The sequence below is a fragment of the Otolemur garnettii genome, unplaced genomic scaffold, assembly GCF_000181295.1.
Source record: "Otolemur garnettii isolate 467f Iridium unplaced genomic scaffold, OtoGar3 scaffold00153, whole genome shotgun sequence".
NCBI lineage: Eukaryota > Metazoa > Chordata > Mammalia > Primates > Galagidae > Otolemur > Otolemur garnettii.
Genome location: NW_003852548.1, coordinates 3105211 through 3117044, shown reverse-complemented (window position 1 = coordinate 3117044; position 11834 = coordinate 3105211). Strand labels below are relative to the sequence as shown.

The 11834-nt window shown below is 43.0% G+C and overlaps 1 protein-coding gene across 1 annotated transcript; it reads right to left on the bottom strand.

Annotated features, from left to right (window-relative positions):
* Nucleotides 1-5114: 5114 nt before the first annotated feature.
* Nucleotides 5115-11176, bottom strand: LOC100951925 (40S ribosomal protein S20-like). Its single transcript, XM_023519041.1, is given in 3 exon segments — nt 5115-5390; nt 5392-5494; nt 11172-11176. Coding segments are annotated over 3 exon segments (384 nt in total).
* Nucleotides 11177-11834: the final 658 nt, after the last annotated feature.

Here is an 11834-nt window from a genome sequence, read left to right as displayed (position 1 = left end):
CAAAAAAAAAAAAAAAAAAAAAAAAAGAGACAAGCTAGGCATGCCAATGAACATAAAAATAAATTATAGTATATTCATAGAATGGAATACGATACAATGAGAGTGAGAGATCTACAACTGCATGAAACGATACAGACATGAATCACACAGATATGATTCTAAGCAAAGAGCCAAGCAAAAGATTCCACACTCACCAGTTTATACAGTGTTCACAAGCAGGCAAAACTAAGGTTAACCACATGAGTGGTGACATTTTATAGAAAACCAAGTGGCTGATTGTATCACAGAGCCGGGATTGTCTTTGCCTCTGGGGGAGGGAGAAAGAGATGTAGTTGGGAAGGGTCCAAGGGACTTCTGGGTTGTTAAAAGTGGTCCTCTGCTTGAGCTGGGTGGTTCTTCGTGGATGTGCAATTTATTGATGTTCACTAAAATGCACATTTATGTTTTGCACGCTCTCAGGAAGAAATCTACAAGTGAAGCAAGTGCAATTAGAAGTGGAAGAAGCATGACTGTCTAGACCCCCCAAGGTTCCTGGTGCCCTCGGCCTCCTGGCCCTTCTTCAGAACCTCCTTGGGCTCTGGGTCTTATATTCTAGCCCATAGGCTACAGAGGTTCCCTCAGCCCCATTGGTAGAGGTCATCTTGTGAAGAATTGTTTATCCCGTGTCTCCTGACACCAGCTATACAGCAGGGACAACCATCTCCCAGGGGATAGGCAGAACCTCCTCATTTTGTCCTTAGATGTTGGGATGTATCTTTGGGCCTCATTCACACCTACAGCATCCCAGGACACATGGGCTTCGGAGCCTGGTGGACCTCAGTTAAAAGCTTGAACTTCTAAGCCTCTGGTTGTGTGACCTTTGGGCAAAACATCTGTCCTCTCCAAGTCTCAGTTCCCCCTTCATCAAAGGGAGATACTGTCCACTAGGCATGTAGGTGTGACCCCTGGGGAAAACATATAATGTGTCCCTCATCTGTGCCTGTATTTGATGGATCTAGTGGTCGAGACAGTGCAGCTGGGTGGGCTGGAGCAGGGGCTGAGTAATAAGGACCGGACTTCTCCTGTGCCACACAGTGGGCAAGTGACTTAAGATCTCTGTGCCTCCCTTTGCTCACCTGTCATCGGGGTAATAGCTTTTCCTCCTTGTGGGGTTATGTGACGAAGAAAGGAGATGCCTCAGTGACCAAGAGCAGTGCCTGGCACAGAGCAAGACTGCGTGCATGTCCACTATTACCAACCTCAATGGAACTCGTAGAATCACTGTTACCCATGACCCCTGTCCTACCCTCCAGTGTGAGTTGTCATAATGGGGGCCCAACACATCCTTTACAGGGCACCTGTATTCTCCTCAGTCTCCCTTATCACTGAGGTTGACAAGGGGACAATACCACCTCAGTATGCCAGCAGCACCAAATTGTAGGCCACAGGACTAGACATTTCTGATCCTAATGGAGGCCTGAGGGGGAGAAAAGGAGTGAGAGGATGTTTTTTTACCAATTGAATTAGTTTCCTGTTGATGATTTAACAACTTTACAACAAATTTAGTGCCTCAAGACAATACAAAATTATCTCACAGTTCTGGAGATCTGAGTCTCATGTTGGCAGCTTCTGAAGGCTACCCAGTCCTTGGCTTGTGCCCCCTTCCTCCATCTTCAGCACCAGTAATAGCCAGCAGAGCAAGGCAATTATCCTGTGAGGGAGAACAACATGCCAACAGTCAATCAATGAAGAGTGATTCTTATAATTATAATAATACTGTCAGTATTCACCTCATGTTCTGTGCCAGACACCATCTGAGCACTTTACCTGAAGCTATGCTTTTCTCACAACAATCCCACGAATATAAATTTTATTTTTATCACCAGTTTATAGGTGAGGAAACTGAGATTCCAGGGGCCTTAGTGCTCAGTCTTGAGCACAGTCCTTTGTGGGAACCTTCCAGATCTTCCCTTCCCTCCTCTTCCTTGTTAATAGGCTCAGCATCTTAACCTCATGGTGGCCCTTGTTCTCTCTGTCCTCAGCCTTCAGTACAGCTATCTCCTGCCCACATTCTACACTACCTCCCTTCTGGGAGCCTGTGGTCCAGGGTGACATCAGATCCAAACCTGGTCTTAGCTTCCTGCTAAGTCAAAGTCACCTCTTCCTTTCAGTCAGAGAATTATGGCTAAGTCCTGTGGTCCCCCAGCAAGGTCTTGATGTCACCAGGTGCAGGTCAGCCATGGAATTTCCGCATTGCAGCGATACTAGCCTTTGCCAGTAGGGGCGTATCATCTCCAAGACCTGAAGGTCTCAGAGAAGACAGAAGAAGGACAGAGCCTTCTATTTACACCTGGTGAGGTCGCTGGCATCTGGGGTCATGAGCCCCGGGCAGGGGTGTCCCTCAGAGTCTCCCTCCTGCATGTGGACAGCCAAGGGCCGGGACTGCTGAAGGGCCTAGGTTTTAGTCAATGCTGTTCCAGTTCTTCAGGTGACCCTTCTCCTCTTCTTCCTCCTACCAGGACTTCATTTAACTTCATGGGAGGAATGTCTAGGTTCTCATCTTTTTTTTTTCTTTTTTTTTTTTTTAGACAGAATCTCACTATATTGCCTTGGGTAGAGTGCAGTGATGTCACAGCTCACAGCAACCTCAAACTCTTGGGCTTAAGTGATTCTCTTGCCTTAGCATCCCAAGTAGCTGGGACTACAGGCACCTGTCACAATGCCAGGCTATTTTTTTGTTGCAGTTGACATTGTTGTTTTAGCTGGCCCAGGCCTGGTTCGAACCCACCACCCTTGGTGTATGTGGCTGGGGCCCTGCCGACTGAGCTACAGGTGCCACCCTAGGTCCTCATTTTTTTAATCTTCTTTTTCTCACTTAAAGGTTGCATTATAGGTTTCCTTTCCACAACATGCTCTGGCTGAGCAGTCTGGATCTTGGGGAGGTCAGACTACAGCTTAGCCAGTGCTGAGAGCACAGGCCTGGATCTTGAAGACACTGTGGACACCCCCTCCAGAGCCTGGCGTTTAGGAAAAGGCCAACAATCCCCCAGTCAGATCCCAGCCGGCTGCCAGCTCTGGCTCCAGCCAGTCCCCTCCATGGCCTAAGTGCAGTCTAGAACCCAGTTAGAGTGAGTATATACCCTAGGCCTGGTGGTCTAGGGGAGCCACAGGACAGGGGACCCATAGTGCAGGAGGGGGTATACAGCTCTGGAGTGAGACACGGAGCATCCAACCCTGGCCCACTGACCTGCTGTGCAGCTGCAGGCCCGGCTGCTGTCCTCTGTGGGCCTCAGTCTTGTCACCTGCCTAGTGGGCACAGTTACACTCCTTACATGAGAGGGATGCTCATGAATGAAGGGGACCTGAAGTGATGACAAAGATTTCACCCAAAAGCAGAAGGAGTGGGTCAGAGGTGATTGGGGAGAACTGTCTGGAAGTGTTCCAAGCAGTTAGGTGGGAGAAGCTCTGAGGCTGTGCTCAGAACCAGAGTCCCAGGGACCAGGTAACGTCATCTCTGTAGTGCACTGGGATAGCCAGCTGCTGGTGTCACCAACTCCTTTCTAAGTGTCTTCACTTCTATCCACAGTCAGCCCCGAGATGACTCAATGAGCTCACTGCCCTTTGGGTTACTGCAACCCATATGTAATTGTTAGAGCCATGTGACATCATCACTGCAGCTTGTGTAATTTATCTGACAGTGCCTCGCAGGTTCTGCGATGTTTTTGATGATATGTCATCATTTATTGTAGCCACAGTTTATTCAGTTATTCTCCTATTGGATGGTTAGATAGTGTTTGATTTACTTTTTTTTTGCCATCATAAACTAGTTGTGGTGAGCATTCTTGCCCATGCATGTAAAAATAGGAAAGATACAGGAATGTTCATGTAGTAAAACTATTTGAAATAGCAAATTACTGGGAAAAAACTAACTATACATCAACAGGAAATGCAAGAGTTGTGCTATGTTGACACCATGGAATACCACTCAGTATTGAGAGGGAATAAACTAAGCCACACAGTTAAGTGAAAGAAGCCAGATACAAAAGAGGTCATACTACAAGATTGCTTTTATACCTCATACAGCTCAAAAACAAACAAAACTAGTGTTTAGGCACACATATTACCTGTGTTAAAATGATTTTATAGAAAATATGGATTCTCACCTGCTTAGTTGGCAAAATAATAGTTTCTGGGAACAGTCTCACTATGTTGCCGAGGCTGGTCCTAAACTCTTGGACCCAAGGGATCCTCTTGTCTCAGACTTCCAAGTAGCTGGGATTACATGCATGCCACCATGCCCAGATCGACTGGCAAAATTTAAAAATTTATTTTTAAAATTATCATATAGGTCCAGTGCCCATAGCACAGTGGTTAATGGCGCTGGCCACATGCACAGAGGTTGGCAGGTTTGAACACAGCCCAGACCTGCTTAACAACAATGATAACTGCAACCAAAAACAAATGGCCAGGCATTGTGGTGTGCGCCTGTGGTCCCAGCTATGCGGGAGGCTGAGGCAGGACAATTGCTTAGGCCCAAGAGTTTGAGGTTGCTGTAAGCTGTAACACCATGGCAATCAACCGAGGGTGACATAGTGAGACTCTGTCTCAAAAAAAAAAAAAATTATTATATAGTAGGTGACTGTATATAGAGGGTTGACTGTAATTCTTAAAGTCTGCCGGCTCGGCGCCTATAGCTCAACCGGCTAAGGCGCCAGCCATGTACACCTAAGGTGGCGGGTTCGAATCCCCAGCCCGGACCCGCCAAAACAACAATGACGGCTGCAACCAAAAAATAGCCGGGCGTTGTGGCGGGCACCTGTGGTCCCAGCTACTTGGGAGGCGGAGGCAGGAGACTCGCTTGAGCCCAGGAGTTGGAGGTTGCTGTGAGCTGTAATGCCACAGCACTCTACCCAGGGGGACAGCTTGAGGCTCTGTCTCAAAAAAAAAAATTAAAAAAAAAATTAAAGTCTGCCTTAGTCCTCCAATCATGTTCTTATTTTTCTTTTTTTTTTTCTGTGTGTATGTTCTTATTTTTCAAAATTATTTTGGCTTTTCTAGTTCCTTTGTCTTTTCCAATATGTTTTATTTCTTTTTTATTTTTAGCAACTGATCATCAATTTATTAAAACTCTTGACTTAAGCATCTGCAATGGTGACTTCAACCTCAACTCCTGGCCTAATACTGATGGAGGTAATCTGATTAACAATCTCAGAAGGACTGTGCAGGTCTAAGAGTTGCTTGCACATTCTCATCTGAAAGTGATTCCAGGTCTTAGAACCTTCACCACAAGGAGTTTTTCTTGTATTGATTCTCAAAGTCTTGGTAGGCGTCCGAACTGGTCCTTTCATTTTGAGATTCTTCTCCTTAGCACCTCTGATCAAGTCAGCACACACCTTATCAAGGGGCTTTACTGTTGCAGCTGATGGCAGTAATTCAGTGAATTGCCACCTCTGGCTCTACGGGTGTTTTTATGTTAAAAGCCAAGGCTGCGGTGCAGCTTCTTGACCTACTTGTTCTTTGGGGAGAGCCAACAGCAATGAGTCAAGAGCAGAAGCCAGCAGAAGTGAGCCCAGCATGCCTCTGCCGAACCTGCAACCTCATCTTCCTCCTTCACATACATTTTAGAATCAATTAGTCTGTATCCACAACAAAAATCCTGGAGTTGCATCAAATCTGTAGATCAGTTTGGGGACAACTAACATCTTAACTATATTGGGTCTGTCAATTCATGAACACAGCATGGTCTTTCCACTTATTTAGGTCTTTTATTTCTTTCATCAGCTTCTTGTAGTTTTCAGCATATGGATCCTGCACATGTTGTTCTGTTAGATTTTGACTATTGTAAATAGTATTGTGATTGTTTTTAAAAACAATTTGTTTCGAATTGTTCATTGCTAACATATAGAAATATGCTAGATTTTTGGAATGCTGGATATATATCCTACAATGTTGCTAAACTCAATTAGTACCAGGAATTTAAAAATACATTCCATGGGATTTTCTATGTAGGCAATCATGTTGCCTGTAAATTGAGACTGTTTTATCCCCCCCCACCCCCCCACCCCCCCAGTCTGTAAGCCATTTGTTTCTTTTTATTGCCTTGTTAAACTGGCTAGGATTTTTGATACAATTTTGAATAGCAAGAGCTGGAGTGGACATTCTTGCCTCATTCCTGATCTTAGGGAGGAAGCATTTAGTTTTACTCTATTAAGTATGATCTAAGGATTAGGGGGGTTGGGTAGGTGCTTTATAGCAGGTTAAGAAAGTTCTTCTCTACTCCTGGTTTGCTGAATGCTTCTTTAAAATCATGAATTAGTGTTGAATTTTGTCAGATTTTTTTTCTGCATTTGATATGACTATATGGTTCAATTGCATTAGTATGCCAATATGGTGGATCGAATTGATTGATTTTTGAATATTGAACTTTGCATTCTCAGGATAAGATTCACTTGGTCATGGTATATTATTCTTCATATACGTTATTGGATTGGATTGGATTTGCTAATTTTAAGTGAGGATTTTTTAATTTTCTTTCTTTCTTTTTTATCTTTTTTTTTTTTTTTTTGCTTTGGATCATTTAGACCAAATGTGGAGAAAGTTTTGCATCTACGTTCATGAGGGAAGTAGAGCCATAATTTTCTTTTCCCATACTGTCTCTTTTTTCTGGTTTTGGTATCAAGGTAATGTGAATCGTGTAAAATGATTTGAGAAGTGTCTCTCTCTTCTATTTTTTTTATTGAAGAGATTGTATAGAATTGATATTATTTCTTCTTAATGTTTGGCACAATTTGCCAGTGAAACTATCTGGACCTGGCAACTTTATCTTCTTTTTAAAAAGATTTTTTTGAGAGCATTTTTAGGTTTGCAACAAAATTAAGAGAAAGGTACAGAGATATCCCATATGCCTTTTAACTCCACACAGTGCACAGCCTGCCCTATTATCAACATCCTTCACCAAGAGGTGTATTTGTTACAATAGGTCATTATTACCTAAAGTTCATAGTTTACATTAGGTTTCATGCTTGTACATTCTGTGGATTTGGATATATGCATAAGTTTGTGTATCCACCATTATAGTATCATATAGAGAAGTTACACTGCCCTAAAAATCTTCTATGCTCTGTCTATTCATCTATCCCATCTCCCTGAACCCTGGCAATAACTGGTATTTTTACTGTCTCCATAGTTTTGCCTTTTCCAGAATGTCATATTGTTGGACTCATACAGTATGTAACCTTTTCAGAGCATCCTTTTCCACTTTATAATATGCATTTAAGTTTCTTCTATGTCTTTCTATTGGTCAATAGCTCAATTTTTTTTTTTTGGCTGAATAATACTCCTTTATCTGGTTGTACCACAGTTAATTTATCCATTCACTTACTAAAAGACATGTTGGTTGCTTACAAGTTTTGGCAATTATGAATAAAGCAACTATAAATACCCACATGCAGGTATTTAAGTGGACACAAGTTTTTGACTCCTTTGGGTAGACATCAAGGAGTATGACTCCTGAATGATATGGTAAGAGTATATTTAGTTTTTTTTTTTTAATTTTTGAGACAGGGTATTGCTTTGTCACTTGTCTGGATTGCAGTGGCCCAATCATAGCCCACTGTAATCTTGAATTCCCAGGGCAATGTATTCTCCTGCCTCAGCCTTCTGAGTAGCTGGGACTACAGGTGCATGTCATCACATGCCTGGATATTTTTGTCTTTATTTATAGAGAGGAAGTCTCAGTATGTTTCCCAGGCTGGTCTCAAGCTACTGACTTCAAGCAGTCCTCGCCTCCCTAAGTGCTGGGATTACATGTGTGAGTAGCCCTGCTCAGCCAGGGCATGGATTTCTTTAGGTTTACTCTGTTTAGAGTTTGCTTCTTGAATCTGTAAGTTTGTCTTACTAGATATGTGGATTTTTCAGCAATTATTACATGAAATATGCATATTTTTACCCACCATACTTCACATCTCCTTCTGGGATTCTGATGATACAAATGACAGATGTTTTACTATTTTCTCACAAGTCCTTTTATTTATTTATTTTTTTTTTTAATTTTTCTTACTTACACAAGTGTATATTAGGTTTCCACTTTTGCCTTCACAGAATTAAAAAGGCTAAATTTAATGACAATAACAATGTTTAACATAAGGACTGAGAACAAAACCTCATAAAGAACAAATGAAGATAAATATATTCAGAAAAGAAATCAGACAATTGCTGCAACGAAATATTAAGCAATAATAATTGTAATAATGCAAAGAAAGTAACATTTACATTGTCAGATTGGAGTATGTCTATTTCTAGTATAGAATTCTATGATCAGTTAACTTCTTCTTATTATTTTGTTTTTTCTAAAGTCTCAAAAAAAGGCAACTAATATTTATAAATAAAAGTAAAAGATAATTTAAAAAAAACAGATCATGTCAAATCTTATAGACAATAGAAAAAGAAATACTTCAAAATCATTCTACTTAATCCAGATACACCTGATATTAAAATTGGAGAAAATATATTATTATAAAGGGGAAATTACAGACATATTTCACTTATAAATGAGGATGCAATATGATAAACAACATATTAACATGTTGAATTAAAAATTAATGTTTAAGTAATGTACTTTGGTCAAAATTAAAAACAATTTATATGATAATTAGTAACTATTTTCTTTCTTTTTTTTCCTTGCTGTCACCCCCTCCCTCCTTCTCTGTTTAGTCTCCCCTTCCCCCATGCCCCACCATGTCATTAATTGTCATTAATTGTCTTCATATCAAAGTTGAATACATAGGATTCTTACTTCTCCATTCCTGTGATGCTTCACTAAGAATAATGTGTTCCACCTCCATCCAGGTTAGTACAAATGCTATAAAAATTTGCATTATTTCTGATGGCTGAATAATATTTCATGGTATACATATACCACAGCTTACCGATACATTCCTGAGCTGAAGGACATCTAGGCTGTTTCCACATTTTAGTGATTGTAAATTGGGCTGCAATAAACAGCCTAGTCCAAGTGTCTTTATAATAAAAGGTTTTTTGGCCTTCTGGATAGATGCCCAGTAATGGGATTGCAGGACAAATGGGAGGTCTAGGTTGAGTTCTTTAAGGTTTCTCCATACTTCCTTCCAAAAAGGTTGTATTAGTTTGCAGTCCCACCAGCAGTGCAAAAGTGTTCCTTTCTCTCCACATCCACGCCAGCATCTGCAGTTTTCAGATTTTGTGATATAGGCCATTCTTGCTGGGGTTAGATGATATCTCAGGGTGGTTTTAATTTGCATTTCTCTAATAATTAGGGATGATGAGCATTTTTTCACATGCTTAGTATGAAAAAAATCTTCTACCGTCTTTAGAGAAGATTCTATTCATCTCTCTTTCTCACAAGTCCTTGAGGTTCTATTAATTTTTTCTTTCAATCTTTCTCTTGAGTTGTTCAGATTGAATAATTTCTGTTGCTCTGTTTCCAAGTTTACTCACTTGTCTTGTCTCCAATCTGCTATTGCACTCATTCAGTGAGATTTTTACTTGAGTATATTTTTAATTTCTAAAATTTCTATGTTTTTCCTTAAATACTCTTTTTTTTGGGGGGGGGTTTAAGACTTTTTATTCGTATGCTAGTTTCAAAAGTGTTCTTTTTTTTGTTTGTTTGTTTGTTTGAGACAAAGCCTCAAGCTATCACCCTGGGTAGCGAGCTGTGGCATCACAGCTCACAGCAACCTCAAACACTTGGGCTTAAGCAATTCTCTTGCCTCAGCCTCCTGAGTAGCTAGGACTACAGGAGCCCACCACAATGCCTGGCTATTTGGTTTTTTTTGCAGTTTTTTGGCCTTGTCTGGGTTTAAACTTACCACCTCGGGCATATGGGGCCAGCGCCCTACTCCTTTGAGTCACAGGCACCACCCCCTGGCTATTTTTTTGTTGCAGTTATCATTGCTGTTTAGCTGGCCCGGGCTGGGCTAGAACCCTCTAGCTTTGGTATACTTTGGTGTACGTGATTGGTGCCCTACTCAGCGAGCTACAGGCGCCGAGCCTCATGATTGCTTTTTTCTTTTCTGAGACAGAGCCTCAAGCTGTCCCCCTGTGCTGTGGCATCACAGCTCACAGCAACCTCCAACCCCGGGGCTCAAGCGATTCTCCTGCCTCCGCCTCCCAAGTAGCTGGGGCTACAGGCACCCACCACAACACCTGGCTATTTTTTGGTCGCAGTTTGGCCAGGGCTGGGTTTGAACCTGCCACAGTCGGTATATGGGGCCAGCGCTCTACCCACTGAGCCACAGGTGCCACTCCCCCACCCCCAACATCCATCTTTATGTTAGTGTCTGTTGATCACCTTTTCCCATTTGAGTTTTCCTATTTTTCTGAGTCTTCGTATTTTGAGTAATTCTGAATTTGTACGCTGGACATTTGAATATTAGGTTATGAGAGTCTTGGTCTTATGTAAAACCTATGGAATATGTTGGTATTGCTATTTTAGCAGGCAGTCTACCTCTGTTTATGGGCAGCCACCATGCCCTTGTCCTTGCGATGGGACCAGGGCAAGGGAGGAAGTGGGCCATGGATGGGACGGAGTGGGGGTCAGTTGAAGACAAGGTGAGGGGTTTTTTTTTTTTTTTTTTTTTTTTTTTTTTTTTTTTTTTGCCCTGGATAGAGTGTTGTGCCGTTATAACTCACAGGAACCTCCAACTCGGTCTCAAGCGATCCTCTTGCCTCAGTTTTTCTATTTTTAGTAGAAACAGGGGTCTCACTTTTTTGGTCAGGTTGGTCATCAACTTGTGAACTCAATAAATCCACCTGCCTCGGCCTCCCAGAGCGCTAGGATTACAGGCACGAGCCACCATGCCCAGCTGATGAGGTTAGTTCTGAGGCAGGGGGACACTACTATAGGTATTTGGGTCCTGAAGACGTGAAACCACAGAAGAAAGACCCTGGAGCAGGGGTCCTCAAACTTTTTAAACAGGGGGCCAGTTTACTGTCCCTCAGACCTTTGGAGGGCTTGACTGCAGGCCCTGGGACCAGTCAGCTGCTAAGCAGGACAGGCAGCGGCGGCAAAAACACTCGGCGTGCTGAATAAATGTCCTTGGCCGGCTGCATGTGGCCGTGGGGCCATAGTTTGAGAACTGCCTGCGTCTGAACAGAGGGGATAGGGTGAGATGGTGGGGGAGGGGCAGAGCTGTAACCAGTGCGCATGTGCCAACAGCATTGCGCATGCTCGTTGAGCACCTTCCCATCGGCCAGTGCGCACCTCGTGGTGAACGCCCAACGGTTGAGCTGAGCGGGAGCTGAGCGGGAGCTGCGTTGGTATAGTTCCTCAACTGAGATCTCCTGGTAGGTCCGCAAATTACTCCCTCTGGGAGTTTAAGTGTGAGTGAGTGTGAGGAGTAGCCAGTGGGCTTCAGGCAGGTTGGGTGGTGGGGTCTGTAGCCTCGGAAGGGAATGGGCCTCGCCTCGAGGTCTTTGTTGTCCTTAGAGATGGCGACGGCACCATGTGTCTAGGCCTTGTGGCGACCCCAGGACAGTTGAGGAAAGGAGGGCACAAGGGGGTGTCAGGTGAAGACGGGGAGAGTTTGGGGGATGTCATTGGAGATATTTTGAGTGTTGGGGACACCTGGCAATGGTGGGGCGATTAGGAGGGGCCTGGAAATTGGGAATGCTACGGGCTTCTGCCCACAGCCGGGTTGAAGTGAGGAAGGTAGCGCATTCTTCTGGGCGGTTCGAAAAGCGCTGTGAACGTCATAGGAAGGAATGGGCAGGGCTTTCTGCCTCTATGAAACCTAGTTTTGGGGTAAAGTGGACCTAGCAAATGCTAATGTGAGGAAAGCACTACTGTAGTGTTTTTTTTTTTTTTTTTTTTTTTTTTT